General features: G+C 48.7%; 1 protein-coding gene across 9 annotated transcripts in view; it reads right to left on the minus strand.

Annotated features, from left to right (window-relative positions):
• The window catches only part of CUTC (cutC copper transporter), a 227,070-nt gene that overhangs the window by 43,336 nt on the left and 167,013 nt on the right, over positions 1–16,721 (minus strand). For all 9 annotated transcript variants that reach the window (XM_085606309.1, XM_085606310.1, XM_085606302.1 and 6 more), the window contains one exon: positions 15,995–16,100. In XM_085606309.1, the coding sequence (XP_085462435.1) occupies positions 15,995–16,100 (106 nt within the window). The remainder of the gene's footprint in view (positions 1–15,994; positions 16,101–16,721) is intronic.

Below are 16,721 nucleotides of genomic sequence, written 5' to 3' on the forward strand. Positions count from 1 at the left end.
ACTATACCAAGATGTAGAACAGGCAACTCTAGCTCACCGCCAACAGCTCAGACCAGTCACAGAGAAACTCCAGCAAGATAACATCAAATACCATTGGACGTACCCCTTTGGCCTAGGCTTCGAATACCGTAATAAAGCACACTACGTAACTGAAATCAAGGAGACTTTCAAAGTGCTGGGCCATCCGCCACCAGAAGCTGATACCGAGGCACCTGGCGGAGACCAACAGGATGGCCCCCAGCAGGGAGCAGGAAAAGGGAAATGATGGCAAACCCGTCGCCTCCGCAGATCGCAGAAGAAACAAAGCTCCCATGAGATCACTTGAGAGCCCCGGCCGAATCTCAAAGAAGCTACACCACTCTCACTCAATCTACCATAACTGAACACCGGCAATCACCGATGTTCCCAAAACTCTGGAGAGTATGACATCACTCCTTATTCTCCATACCTAACCAGACAACTTCACTGGCAGTTGAAAGATTGAGAGCCAACAACTGGCAATGTGTAACTGAGGAAAATCTACAGGACTCACACTAAAGAAGCAAAACTTGTCATACAAAGTAACTTCGTTGAACGGACCTCGTGGCGAACCATGGTCTGACTCGCCTCAAATAATGAATGGGCACCACGTTGGTGACCCGAAATGGGGACACCTTGTCCCAACGTTACAGATGTCAAAGCTTGACACTAGTTTATTTTGTCAATTTCTTACAGGTTTTCTTTTTTCCATTTTTATTTCATGTAAGGGGGTCGGGGAGGCGGTAGCAGCACTGACGGGAGATCACAGAAGGGGGTTTGCAGAGACAGGAGTGTGCACAAGATTTAGCAACAGTACACACAGCCAAGATTGTGATCACCACGTTGACTTGGAATGTTAGGGGGATGAATGCCTCCTCTAAACACCAGAAGATATGGAAATATCTCACGACCAACACTATGACGTGGTGGCACTCCAGGAGACCCACCTTAAAAGATCGGATGACCACAGAATAAAACACAAAGCATACCCCCTAATTTATAAATCATCTGCCTCTACAAAACACAACGGAGTCGCCCTCCTTTTTCACTCATCCCTCAAATTACAACCGACTGATTATAAAACCGACAAGGAAGGGAGAGTAGTGCTGGTAAAGGGTCGAATATGGGTGCGCATATGCATGTTTGTGGTAATCTACGTGCCTAACACAAATCAGGTGGCCTTTATCCACAATACCCTGACCCTACTGGGGGGCTTTGCAGAGGGAGATATAATGCTGATGGGAGACTTCAATCTGACATGGCATTCCGAGAATTACAGTACACACCCACATAGGGCCCATGTAGGTAGCTTTCCAAAGAATCTGAAGCAAGCTATCTACGAATTTGGTCTTAAGAGACACCTGGAGGGAAGCACACCCAGACGATAAAGATAATACATTCTTCTCTCACATTCATCGTACCTACTCGAGACTCGACTACATTTTCATGAGCCAAGCCCTTAATGTACAAGTTACTTACCTACGGTAACGATGTATCTGGTAGAGACGATTCTAGCCACAGATTCCTTCACGTAGAATTATCCCCAGGCGTGAGACTGGATCCGGAAACTTTTTGCCACAGATTCCCTGCGCCGGGGGCGGGGCGACATCACGCAACTCCGCCCAGGCATCGTCCGCGTACGTGACGTCAGCGAGGTCACATAAGATCCGCCCCGGCGCGCCCACGTCAGTTTTCTTCGGAGAACTTTTCTGCACCACAACGCGGAACCAACAGATAAAAAACTGTGGGAGCATGGAAACAGTGTGCGAAGAGCAGTAAAATTGGAAAGAGGCGGTGACTAACACCATCACCAGGGTAGTGCCAACACCGCAGACCCCAAGGGCAGGGAAAGAAGAAAGAAGAAGAACAAGCAGAAACCTGCACATAGACAACCTCCCATCTCTGTGCCCCGAAGGGAAGAACAGGCATAAAAGTCATGGCACACGGTGGAAGCCCACCCCCCTCATCCTGAGCAAGGAATGGGACCAGTCCCAAGACAGACAGGGACAACAAACCTCCAAGCCACCCCAACCTAGAGGGCAACCACCCACAAGGACAAGGGCAAGACATGGCCAGAGGACCCTCAAACCAGAGGATAGCAATGGAAGGTGGGGAGGGGAGGGAAGACAAGGATAGAAGCAATCCCCCCCCCCCCCAAAACTGGAGTAGCCAGAGCAGCAGGGCAGTGGCGCACCAAAACCCCATCCTCCAAAGAACCAAGGGAGGAATGAACCGCCCCCAGACAAAGCCACCCGTCACGAACACGGAAGGCACTCACAGGAGACACAGCTCCCCACCGGGAGGCGAGTACCGAAGACCAACCCAAGGGTCCTCGCAGAATAGGGGAGGAAGGGCGGGCCGTGAAGGAATCTGCGGCTAGAATCGCCTCTACCAGATACATCGTTACGGAAGGTAAATAACTCGTACATCTGACAGAGACTACTAGCCGCAGAGTCCTTCACATAGAATAGATACCCTAGCAATACCCCCTGGGAAGGAGGGTCTGCGAAAGGACCTCACCAGCCAATGCAGAACAGAGGGCCCCACAGGGGACCAGATCGGTGGACCAGGTAGAACTTTGCCCCTGCCAGGCCAAGGGAACCCCCACAAGCAGAACCCCAACGACCCCAAGGAGACGTAGGAGTGAAAGAAGGCTAAAGAGGCTCATACACTCACAGCAGAGGAACCAAGGACAAGGATGGAGAGGCCGAAGCACCCCACTCCCCCACAAGGCAACATAGCTTTCACCGAATGCCAAGACAGAAAGACGGAAGAAGAAGAAGAAGCCTAGAGGGCCCAAGGAAACTAAGGAGAAGAAGGCAAGCCCATTCCAGATGGAGAGCAGCCTGCCAGCCAGAACAATGTCGGCAGTCAAGGCCAGAAGCAAGAAGAACAGCCTGAGGCCCCAGGAAGGCCAAGTAGGCAACGTCTGGCAAGGGAGAACACAGGGACATCCCAGACCGCAGAATTGGAGCAGGGAGAGGAGGAGAGGCCCGGGCCACCACCACGAGTGGCCGCGCACACGACCTTAGGAAGCAAAAGCAACCTACGTAAACACTATGGAGAACAGGTACCAGAAGGCGACCAGAACCCTCCAGCAGAGCGCAAGCCATATGACAGCTGCCATAACCCCACATAGGGCACATGAAGTCCCAAGATATGGGAACCCTCTTTGGAAGAACTTCCGCAGCAGAGGAAGAAACAAAAGAACCACAGGTAAAAAAAGCCCCCCCTGCTTCAGGCTTGACAGCAGCCCAAGCAAAGCAGAAGGCCCAATCTCAGGGCCAAGTCTGCGCAACAACTCCTGCAGAACTCGCACACAACAACAAAAGGGCCGTCCAGCAGCCAACAATTGCCAAAGTCCCAAGGAAGGACGTAAACAGCCAGAAAAACATACTCCTCAAACATAACAGCCGGCCTAAGAAGGCCCAGAAGCAACCCTAACTCAGAAGTCACGGAGGAGGAGGAGGAGGACGGAGCCCTGCCAAGAGCCTCCGGATGGCAGAGTCGGCCAGGGCATGAAACAACAGACTGCCTTCAAATTGGAGATCAATGAGCCTCTCCCGAATATTTTCGGGGAAGACGCCGTCTCGAAGCCAAGCATGGCGACGGAGAGTGACCGAGGAAGCCATGGCCCGGCCCAGCGCCTCAGAGACGTCCAGAGCGGAGCGGAGAATAAACGCCGCAAGCTCCTGGCCATCCAATGCATGGTGCCGCAAATCCACCTGAGCAGACTCCTGGGATGCTGCACACCCCAGAGAATGAGCCGAGCCCCACAAACAGGAGGAGGCCCTAGCCAGCACACGCAAGGTGTTAAGGGCCCGCAGAGCCGCGCTGGTCGAGGCGAAAATGTTGCATCCCCAAGTGCCCAGCCAGCGGGCCTCTCTGGACGGCGGAGGCAACAGGCGCGGCAGGGAGGGGAAAGCAGTCCGCAGAAGGGGGCTGGCGGCTGAGGGGTGAATGGACAGGCACGCCGGGTCACGCGGCGTCAGAAGGTGCCGATGCAGAAGGTGCGGAGGCACCAGATCCCCGGAGGCAGGATGCCTCCAAGCCCCCGTCAAGGCAGAAAGGAGCGAACCTTCAAAGGGAAGCAAGATTTCCCTCCTACCAGAGCCCTGGTGGAGGACCTCCAACAGATGATCCAACGGAAAGTGAGCCACCGGGTCACCCATGCGTAGGATGCCCACAGGCGTGGACACTGCGTGAGCGAAGGCCGCACCCGCATCTGTAGGGCCCAGCGGTGGAGAAAGCAGCTCATCTGTGGGCGATGGCTGCAAACTAAGGCGGCCGTCCCCGAGGCCAAACGGTGCGGGCAAGGGCCAGACCTGGAAGTCAGGAGGGGCCGAAGAATGAGGGACCTGCCGCTCTTCTGAGGAACACCCCTGCCTCAGGAAGGGCGGGGAGATGTCCTTCGACGCCGGTAAAAAAAGGACACCACACGGCGACCGGTCTCCGGGGAGGACGATACCAATATGCAGCCTGCCTCCAGAGAAGGAGTGTCCGAAGACGAATCCACGGTACGACCCCTGCGCGGAGTCGTAGAGTCCGCTGCTTGAGGCAGGACACCGGCGCCATCCGGCGTCACCGGGCAAGGGACCTCCAAGCCACCCCGCACCGGAGACCAGAGCGGGGACCGGAGTAGAGCTGGAGCCGCACCGGCCCTGGAGCGGTGCCGGCCCGACCCCCGCCGAGGCACCCACCTGCGTGGTGGAACGGGACGGGCCTGGGGAGGGGCCCGAAGCCCTCCGCCTTCTGCGGCCCAGAAGGAGGCGAAGGTCGCCCGGCAACCCCTGTGGCGGCGCCAGGGACGATACAACCTCTGACTCTCCCTCCAACGAGGCAGCCGCCTGTGAGAAGGTACGAGAGGGGCCCAGAGAGGGACGAGGGGTCTGCCCTCGACCCGGAGCGGGTCGAGAAGAGTCCACCGACCTCTGTGGCTCCGCACGGTCCAGCTGCTGCCGGCGCCGTAGCGGCATCACCTCGGCCTTAGACAGGACCACCCTGCCAAGGGACCGAGAGGGGCTCGGGGATGCGACCCGAGACCGGCGACCTCACGCGACACCACAGGAACCCCTGCAGGGGTTTGCGGCGAGGCAGAGACGCTGTGGCCTGAAGGAGGTGCCCCAAAGGAGCCGCACCCCAACAGCACAACATCCTCCAAGCCTGGATCCGAATCAGTCGACGCCGGAGCCACCGGCGGTGCCGCGGAGGGTCCAGAGCAAGACGAGGGATTCACCGACGCCCCAGGAGGGGAAAGAGGAGGAGACGCCAGCGAGGCCTGCAAAGCCGCTGCGTAAGTCTCCATCTGGACTCTCGATGCCCCAACACCGGGAAACGTTGGATGGGACGACACATGGGGCCGCATCACCCGCGGAGAGTCCACGTCCCCGGTAGGCCAGAAACCAGCCCCCGGGGACGAACTGCGACACTTAACCACTGGGGACTGACGCTCACGTGACATCGGAGAAAGACGAGGACGATGACCACGGCCGGACCTGAAGCCGTCCGCCGAAGCAGACCGAGGGGAGGACGTCAACCTGGAAAGACGCACCGAGAGAAGTTTCATTCGGCGCTCCAGTCGCGACTTCGGCTTCAACTTTTGGCACGCCGCTCAATCTGTGGTGCCGTGATCCTCCCCCAAACACCACATGCAAATGAGGTGAGGGTCCGTCGCCGACATAAGACGCCCACAAAACGTGCAAGTTTTAAAGCCCGAAGGCATTCGCACACTGTTCCCCCAAAAAGAATGAAAGAAAGGGGGCCTTAAACAGGCCCGCAGCAAGGAACGGATCCGCGTTGCAAGCGGAAAAGGAGAAAAAACGACGTGGGCGCGCCGGGGCGGGTCTTATGTGACTTCGCTGACGTCACGTACACGGACGACGCCTGGGCGGAGTCCCGTGATGTCGCCCCACCCCGGCGCGCAGGGATGCTTCGGCAAAAAGTTTCCGGATCCAGTCTCACGCCTGGGGATAATTCTATGTGAAGGAATCTGCGGCTAGGAGTCTCTATCAGATAAACTGGTCCGAGATGCCACCATGCACCCTATTATCATCTCCGATCATGCACCTGTGGCGGTCACCTTGGAGTGGAACAGCCCTAAACCTAAATTCAAATGATGGTTTTTTCCCAGTGCATTAGCGCGAGACAAAACACTATGACGCTTTAAGCACCTCAATTAGGGAATTTTTTCAGCTAAATGATCCCCAAGACACGTCTCCAACGAACAACTGGGACGCGTTCAAGGCCGTAACTAGGGGCCAATGCAGAACACTAATGGCGGTCTTAACAAAGAACGAACGCTGGAACAAACACACAAGGCGAACCCTACACACGCGACTCAAAGAAAGGTCACAGCCCTGAAGAGGAAACTCCACGAAATCTATTCGAATAGGGCAGAATTGACTTTGCTTAGACTTAAACAGATCTTGTATGCACAGGGGAATAAAGTGGGAGCACAACCGGCTCGTCAACTTCGGGTTAGGAGGGAAAATGACTACATAGGGGACATTCTGGAACCCTCAGGTTGACAGACATATGACGATTCGGAGAAAGCAACAGTTTTCAGGGACTTCTATAGTACACTATACACGGCTGACCCACTCAATTCTCAGACTCAAATAGCATATCTTGATACAGTGTAGCTCCCACAGGCCACACCGCTCCAGGACGAACAGCTAGGGGAATCAATCACAGAGGAAGTGGTGCAGAGGGCGATCGATGGTCTAAAACTACACAAATCTCCTAGCCCTGATGGCCTGACAACACAATTCTACAAAACTTTCAGTACAGAATTTATCCCCGATCTGACAGCCCTTTTTAATCACATAGCTACTACTAAACAAACAATACACACTATGAGTGAAGCTCTGATCACTGCGATTCCCAAACCTGGGAAAGATCCAAGGCAATGTGGATCGTACCGTCCCATTGCACTCCTGAACTTGGATGCTAAATTATATTCAAAAATTCTAGCCACACGTATGGAAAACTTGATGCCGGGGTTAATTCACCCGGATCAATCGGGATTTATCAAGGGCAGACAGACTCATGATAATGTACGCACAATGATCCATCTAATAGAAAAAGTAAACTAACGACAGATACCCACAGTTCTTCTTGGTAGAGACGCCGAGAAGGCGTCTGACCGTGTTGACTGGCGGTTCCTCTTCCAGACCCTTCAAAGATTTAGTTTCAGTGAGCCGTTTATCAATATGATCAAAGCCAACTTTGCAGCCCCTAGTGCAAGAGTTTTGGTTAACGGAGTAGCCTCCGACTCCTGCACTCTGGAACGAGGAAGGGATGCCCTCTTTTCCCACTTCTCTTTGAGCTCAGCATTGAACCGCTAGCAGCACGACTCAGAGAGAATCAAGGAGTTAGGAGACTCCAATTCGGTGTCAACCAACACAAAATTTCACTGTTCGCCGACGATATCCTGTTAATAGTATCGGATCCACAACACTCCAAGAGGAGTTGGGAAGCTTCGAGGAGGTAGCGGTATTCCGCATTAATTTACATAAATCCTTTCTCCTTAACCTAACACTACCGGAGGAGGAGATGAGAGACTTGGTGGCCTCCACCCCCTTCCAGTGGGCCAAGCAAGACTTGAAGTACCTGGAGATAAAGCTGACCCCTAAACTCTCTGGGCTCCTTGCAGATAACTACACCCCTTCTACGTCAGCTACGGGCTGACTTAAGGAGATGGGCACCCCTTTATCTTTCCTGGTTGGGCAGAATACATGCCCTCAAGATGGTGGTCTTACCTAAGTTTCTCCACCTCTTTCAGAGTTTGCCCACTGAACTCGAAAGAGACTTCTTACGTGAGGTTCATACACTCCTCTGGAATTCATATGGCAGAATAAAAGACCAAGGCTGCCATTCTGTCTTCTTAGAAAGCCTACTGATGAGGGTGGACTAGCGCTGCCCGACCTGAACCTCTACTACAAAGCAGCCCAACTTCGAGTCCTGGTTGAGAGGTCTCAACGTAAGTCAGATAAACACTGGCTACATATGGACCGGGCGATCGAGGCTAGAGTAATATGGCATCTACTATGTAAACCAAAACGGACCGCCTGGTGAATGCCTACATTAGTACGCCCACTAAAACGACACAAAGTATGGGATGACATCTTGAGGCAGACGGAATGGACCATGTTCTCCTCTCCATTCACACCCATCCACTACAACCCTGCTTTCCCACCAGCACTACAGCCAGGCCCCTTTGATGCGTGTCGGGAAGCCTTACCGTGGCTGATATATTTCACAATTGGGGACATTCTAACATTTGCACACTGCCAAAGGGACTTCCAACTACCCAACACAGAACACTTTTATTATCTGCAACTACGCCACTGGGTCCTACAACCAGGGTTGAGGGAATGGGCGACTAGAGAACTCACGACCTTAGAGCGATATGTGAAGGGAACCACCACAGTGAAAGGGGCCATCTCCTTTTTATACTCATTACTACCTCACACAATACCAGCTAGACGCCCACAATACCTGGAATTCTGGGAAAGTACATTAGGTCGGGACATTATAGACACCCAATGGAAAGCCCTATGGAAAGATATAAAATGCCACTGTCACTCCCTAAGTCAACGCGAAGTCCACTACAAGATAATGTAGGACTGGTATCTGTACCCCGAGAAACTGAAAAAATATTCCCTAACACTTCTAATCTCTACTGGAGGGGTAGTGGCCTCTTGGGCGACTTTCGCCAGATATGGTGGGACTGCCCGTCGATTCGACCCTTCTGGTCTGAAATCCTAGCTCAAATTAAAGAGATACTAGGCTATGTTAGTTAATGTTAATTTTAGTTAAATTTGTAAAGCGCTCCTGCTACCCGAAGGTGTCCTGGCGCTAAGGTGAAGACCTACCGGAGATGCAGTGATTTGTGTATTTCGTGACCTAATTTGAGAAGAGCCAAGTTTTTAAAGCCTTCCTAAAGGCCATCAAGTTGGTCATGCGTCTCAGATGTAATGGAAGTGTGTTCCAAGCCTTGGCTGCATTAGAGATGAAACTTCTGCCACCCCAGTTAGTTTTTTTAACAGTGGTATTGTGACTAATTTAGCATCCGAAGACCGGAGTAATTTTTTTGGTGAGTACCAACGTACGTGTTGTTTTAGAAAGTCGGGCCCTGATCCCTGCAAAGCCTTGAAAACCAGACGAAAGGACTTGAACTGGGTGCGCTTCCTGACTGGCAGCTAGTGACGTTTTTTGATAGATGCTGTGATTGATGCATGCTTTGGAGTTCCTGTAAGGAGTCTGGCAGCCGCATTCTGTAACATTTGTAATCTATTCATAGATCCTTCTTGTAACTTGAGGTAAAGACTGTTGCAATAGCCCAGTCTGGACATTACTAAAGCAGTGACCACCATTTGTTGCGCATCTTTGGGAAGTAGAGGCATAATCTTTTTGCATGATCTGAGAATGAAAGAAGTGGTAGATGCCACAGAATTAACCTGGTCCTTGAAGCTAAGTGTGCCGTCAATCCAAACTCCCAGGTTCTTCACCTTCCTGGTCGGGGATGGCAGTGGTCCTAGTGAGTTTGGCCAGCAGTCTTGGGTCCAGAAAATAGTATTGTTGCCGAAGAGCACAACCTCAGTTTTACTGAAATTTAGCTTTAGGCAGTTCTGTGCCATCCAGTTTCCCACCGCATTCATACAGTCCTGTAGTCTGGAAGCGGTGTTTTGTAGCAGATCAGGTCGTATTGTTACCACAATGTGGGTATCGTCGGCGTAGGATGTCAACTTAAAACCAGAGGCTTCAATAGGGGGGCTAGAGAGAACACATAGATGTTAAAAAGTGTAGGACTTAGTGAGGACCCCTGTGGGACTCCACAAGGCAGGGAGAATGCATCTGCCTCAAATTTATCCAGTTTGACCGTTTGAGTTCTATCTAAAAGAAAGTATTCGAGGAGTTTTTGGGCCATACCTTTCACTCCTATCTCCTCCAAGCCGTCCACCAACAAAGCATGGTGGACCGTGTCAAATGCCGCCAAGAGGTCTAGCATGATCAGGGCGGCCCTACCTCCTTGATCAAGAGTGGACCTGATCTCTTCCGTTGATTTAATAAGCGCCGTTTAGGTGCTGTGACCCTCTCTAAATCCATATTGAGTCGGGTCCAGTGCCTGAGATAGTTTAAGAAACTGGTTAAGTTGGGCGGACATGTTTCTCTCTATTATTTTTGCTGGAAGGGATAGTCTGGAAATGGGCCTGAAGTTGCTCGGGTCTTTGGCGTCTAGGTTAGGTTTCTCCAATAGTTTAAGGATGGAGGCCTGTTTCCAGTCTCTCGGGAAGTATCCTTCTTTGTACATTAAGTTGAAAATGGAAGTAGGTTTGCCCGCCACGGTCTTTGCAGCTAATATTAATGACTCTATAGGGCATGGGTCGTACAGGGATCCTGACTTCACTTTAGTAAGGAGATTAAAGGTATCCCCTTCTATGAGAGGGCGGAATCTGTTGAGTTCAGAGTGATCTATTATTTTTTTCGTTGGGCAAGTGGGAGAGTTCGGTGACTTACTGTTTGAAGCATCTGAGAAAGTTGAAAAAATAACATTAACTTTGTCGAAGAAGAATTTGGCTATATTATTACATAGTTCTTGAGTTGCTGGGATAGATGGGGTGCTAGGATGAGCTAGTGTTTTAGCTGTTTTAAACAGAGCTTTAGGCACGTTTCTGGCCTCTTGAATTTTTTCTGTGAAGTTCTTTTGTTTGGTACGGTGTAGCAGCTGTTTGTATTGGGCCAGACTCGATTTGTATTCTTTCTTTTCTTCATCTTTGTATTCCTTCCTCCAGCTTCTTTCCCGGTGTTTACAAATAAGTTTTTGGTTCTTAAGCTCTTGTGAATGCCAGGGTGCAGAGGGTCGTTGCCTGTGGAAGCGTACCCATTTTTGGGGGCTAGCTCGTTCCCTGCCTCTTCTAAGATTTAGTAGCAAGGTCAAGGTCTGTAGGAAGCGGGTTATTAGTTGAGGCTAGGAGGTTGTATAGATCTTCAGCCGTAATGCTTTTACAGGCTCTTGTTTCAAGGTATTTCTAAGAGGAATTTCGGCCCGAGTGGGTAGGTGTGGTAAGCTTATAAATTACTGCCGAGTGATTGGACCACGTAAAATGACGAAGATTCGTAAATTATAGCTAGCTGAGGGTTGATGGAAAAGGTACCATCGAGAGTGTGGCCTGCTTGATGGGTGGATCCCATTACCAGCTGTTTTAGATTCCTGCCCATCATTAGATCTAGAAGATTGGCTGTATCTGGGTCTGAGTCTAACTCAAGATGGAAATTAAAATCTCCTAAAATTGTATATGAGGAAGTATTTAATACTATTTCCAATAGGTTACCAGCTTGAGTTATGAAATGTTTTCTCGGGCCTGGGGGCCTATAAATAAGGGAACCTCTAAAGGAGTTGTGATGTGTGAGATAGAGACAGAACTCTAGTGCTTCATATTACTCATTCACTAAGGGATTAAAAGATTATGTGATTGAGTTGTGGTGTATGACCGCTAGTCCACCCCCTTTCTTCTGTTTTCTGTTAAGTGAACAGCAGAGAGGCGTGGCTTTCACCAGATCTGGACCGGAAGCATAATTCGTCCAGGTCTCTGTAACAAAAGCAATCATTATCCCCTCGTCCTCCAAGAAGGAGGCACATTCCGTACTGTGCTTGACCGGGGATCTCGCATTAATGGGGACACAGTTCCAGGCAGTGTCAGAGGCGACTTTACCTGTTTTTTTCTGTTCCTCCTTTAGTTCGGCCCCTGGTTGAGATATTATCACAGGTAAATTGGTGTAACAACCAGGACAAATCTTTAGGATTTTGCTTGGGCCTATACTCTGGGTAGAAACAAAAGCAGTTCTGGTCTGCTTTGTTGGAGTTAAGAGCTTTCAGGTCGTTGCTGGAATAAGAGAGAGTTTTACCTGAAGTCATTTGTGCAGGGGGGCTGGCACTGAGCGCGGAACTAGCGTGGACGGGCGCAGACAGGCTTGCCTTTGGCACGCCCGCTGTGCGCTCACGCCAGCGTCTATTTAAGTAACGTCAGGGGCATCAGCAGACTAGCCCGCTGACCGCAATTCTCTTAAGATGGCGGCGGTCCCGCGCTGAAACTGCGGGGGACTTTGATCTGTGAACTCTCATGCTGGTAAGTTCACCAAGTGCAAATGCACAAATTAAAAATTTCAAGACAATATTTTAAAAGCCATAAGTGCAGAGTTTAAAAGCAGATAGTGCAAAATAGCGGACAAAGAACAAAGTTGGTCTCTCCCGGCTCAAGCCTCAGGAGGGCTACCCCATACTGAACTCCCCAGAGGTCATGTTTCTAGACCGGTGGGACACGTCCCTGAAATACCAAACTAAAGCCGACCAAGTCATCATGTGGCTCTGCTTGGGGGCGGCTAAAAGAACCATAGCTGCTGCCTGGAAGAAGAAAGAAGCACCAGCCATAATACAATGGCACGCAAGGCTCTGGCAGGCAATTACCATGGAACGTATGAGTGACTTCTACAGAGACAAATTAAAAAACTTTGAAAACGCTTGGGTTCCCCAAGGTCACGTATCTATCTAGTGGTCTCCCACTGACCACCTGCCCCACGAGGGTCAGAGCACTATGCCTGTTTCATTTTTAATCGGACCCATCATGTACATATGAGCCTACTCCAGTGTCAGGTCTGCTGCACCGGAACTCCGGATCCCTGTCCATCCAAGGTTATGAATTTTGCCCCACTAGGATTTAGTCTTCCTCCTCACACCCACACCACAGCTCCTCTCCATACCCCCTTAACCCAGACTCTCAAAAGAGAGAAAGTATACAGCTGCATTCCACGAGGAAAGGATCTTGGGCTCGGGGAGGGATAGGAGAGAGGGAAAGGACTGCCACTACAGATGAGATGTATTTGTTTTTGTTATTCTATTCATTTGTATCAACCAGTAATGTAGACACGTAGGTAATACTTGATTAAAACTGTATGGGATGTGAATTGGACCACCCGATAGAATCTGTAGAATGTACTAGATGACTAATAGCAATATCCGAATGTAGAGTTGAAATATATTACCATGCTTGTTGTACGAATCCTTATAAAACTTAATAAAAACAAGTTTGACACAAAAAATTACTGGCCCATACTATTGGACAAGCAGACTTGAAGTGCGAAAGAAGTGCATCAAAGTCGATTTCTAGAGTTCCAACTACCTCTGCACGCGTTGAATCAAATACGTTATTATAGTAATTACCAACAATAACATCAGACCCTCCCTTAAATTTCAACCACACAAATTGCTGATAGGGGAAGGGTGTGACAGATCTTCTGATCATGACTGTCTTTTGCTTGGCCTGTGGGAGACAGAATAACTGGGACAAACAAGGAAGAAAATCCCTCAATATGGAGGGGAGTCACCTGCCATGGTTCCTGGATACAGATAATATATGTAGTGAGAGTTATTTCTAACCAATCATGACAGCTCAGTATATTCTTCAGACCAGTGATGTTCCATGAAACTATCATACATACCCGGTTGTAACTTCGTTGGGATATGGAAATAGTTGTGTCAGCCTGTCTGGGGCTCCTAACCGGTACCCTACTGAAGTCTGGGGGATGGATAGGTGAAGCAGAGTCCACAACAGCTACTAGGGGCATAGTATGTTAATCTTCATCAAGCACATCATTCAAGGAATCCTATCTATTTGCAAGGGTAAGGTGGGTGGCCTGCTTATCCACTAATGGAAAAACAAAAGGGGTAGGGACAGGGCCAGTAGGTATCTGCGGCAGATGCCTGTAAAAAGAAAAAAAAAAACAAGAGGAAGACGAGAGACATTGCCCACCAACAAGAAACTACAAGAAGTGTCATGCAGGATCTTCCCATTATATCTAAGGAACAAGGGAAACCCTAATCACATGGAACCAGGGCATATAGTACACTAGAAAAACAACAGTTCATGTGGATAATGTAATAATAAATCATATTTTTTTGTAAGCACATGTGCACATGTGACTACTGGATGGCTGGTGGGTTGCTTTATTTTTTGTGAACTACTGTGTCAGTGAAGCAGGTAAATGGTACTTTGTATGGTACGTTTTCCAACGACCACCACTGCACACATGGGCAATGGAGGAGAGTGTGTGGGTGAGGTCCCCATCTTTACAGGCAGAGTCTCGGTAGCAGTCAAAAGAACAGGGCTCCAATGATACCTACACCATCCAATAAAATATGCCATGCTATTGTAATATATATTCGCTGGACTTCACAGACAAATTTCTATTGCAGCTGCAGTTACCAAACGCAGTGCACAGAGTGTTGGGAAAATAAAAAATAAAAAAATAATAATAGGGAGCAGGGTGAACCTACCCTGACCCTCAGACCCATGTGAGGGAAGCCTTTCCAAAAGAGACACTCCCAGGTAATACAATAAATATAAAAAATCATTCTTATTGCAGGATTTGCAAATCCTACGCAGGATTTGTGTATCCCGGACCTTCAAGGATTCCTGGATTCTGCATTGGATTCACAAATACTATTTTTTTAAAAACACTGGCAAAGCCAATATGTCTCGCCATTCGGCCTGTAAGCTTTGCCATTGTTATTAGCCATGCTGCACAGCATCCCTGACGTGGGAGCCATTGCAACACAGGGGTAGGTGGGCTGATTCAAGAAGGTGGACCAGGTAAGGCAGTGGGTGTAACAGGAGTGACACAGGAAACAGGTGGGCAGAAGTAATATTGGGGTGCTGGTGGGTGGCAGAAGTTGCACGGACGCGTGAAATAGGGGAACGGATACAGAGAGTTTGCAAAGGGGAGGGCTAAGGAGGGGGAACAAATGGGCAACAAAAATCAATGTGGAGCTGGCGGAAGAAGCACAAGGGTGAGAAAGCAAAGCGGGAGTGTAGGAGAAGCACACGGGCAAGTTAGAGGAACACTGAAGCGTGTTAGACAAGGGGGAGTGAAGTATTTGAGGGAGAAAGCTGGAAAACACATGCACTCAAAAGAAAAAAGTAGAGCCTGAAAAATAAGCTGTGGAAGGACACACGTAATGAAACCTTCCTCCAAGGGAGGAACAGACAATAGAGAAGGAAGGAAAGCCTATAAATACTGATGAATAAGTAGCATGCAAATGGGAGTGACTATGAAGCCAACCAATGATAAGCAATGAGCAGACTCTAACCTCATTGTGCACTAAAAATACATCCGACAACAGACTGTGCATGTGCAAAGGTCAGAAATGCCATGCACATGAATGTTGCCCACCTGAACAGGAAACTTCAATGTGGTATATGACTAAACAATAACTGAAAAAATTAAGATTAATGTGAAGTTATATAGTTAACTTTGATTATAACACCGCAACGTAGGTTTAGGGAAAAAAACTGTTAAAGATCACTTACAGTTACCAATTAAAACCAATAAAAACACTGTCATTTCCAGGTTATGGTTAGGAGCACAATCCATAACTCGCACAACATTCAAGTAAACCATAGCTCGCACACCAACTGCAATGCTTATGACCTTATGCTATTTATACCAGACAGTAAAATCTAAAAGTGAAATGTAATTAAACAATACACAGTCAAACCAATACAGATACTACATTTATAGTCGTCACTGTCAAAGTGGTATGGTTAATATGATATATATTCTCATTTGTAACATGAATTATAATATTTGTAATTACAAATGTGAAAGCAATGGACTGTTCTCCTAGTCATAATTTGCGAATTTCAGTGGGTTTTTTTCAATCTGCAACCATAACTGCACTTTATCTGTGTTTGTAAGGTGAATTCCTGAAGGATGTTAGAGTGAGAGCAATGGTAAGCAACAAAAGAGCTAGCTAGCACTGTGAAATATAAGCTGCATTGATAATGCTGAGGTTTTTGGACGAAATTGTTTTTGGCACGTTTCTGCCACTACTCTCTACACACCTTTTAACCAGTCAACCAACTAGGGAAAATCCAAACTTTGTATGCACATTTACTTGAAAAAATAATCTAGCTACCTGAATTTCATCCCAGATTCCCTAGCTGACCGAGCAGAGCAGTGGAATTCCTGAACACCAGAGCCTTCCAGAATTCTCTGTAAATTTCTCTCATTTATACCTCCCCCTGTAAAAAACAAACGAAAATAATGAATCTGTCATTACAACTAGTGACTTGTTTCCGTGAAAGGTTTAAGAAACATTGTACATTATTAGAGCTGTAGCAGTCCTTCAAACTACATTAGCAAAATCATTAATGTCAAAAATAAGATATTAATGCGCTCAATATTAGATATCAAATACTTCGCTAGTCTCAAAAAATCCCAATACACAACTAAGGAAGTATCATTTCAAAAAGGATTCAAACATTAATTTACATGACTGTATGTACCATCTGTGTGTGTGTGCGCGCGTGCACACACACAAACGAACACCCCCCCCCCCCGATCATTATGCCTCCCCAAGTGCACATGCTGTGGTTTACCAGAATTACCATGTTGTGAATTCGATAGCCATAGAGGACAAAGACTTACCCCGCAAACAGAAGCGTATAAATAATAATGGTCATGGAGACGTGGAAAGACTACGAATACAGAATTTGCACTTTGCATGCAACAACAACAAAAAGTTGGTGAGGGGGCATGGCTTGAGCATCAAGAGGAGGAAAGAGAATTGCAGTATTACAGAGTGCAGGAATAATCGTACCCAAAGTAAATAACTTATGATCAAGCATTGGCAAAGCCAATTG

Source organism: Triturus cristatus, chromosome 1_2 (assembly GCF_964204655.1).
Source record: "Triturus cristatus chromosome 1_2, aTriCri1.1, whole genome shotgun sequence".
NCBI lineage: Eukaryota > Metazoa > Chordata > Amphibia > Caudata > Salamandridae > Triturus > Triturus cristatus.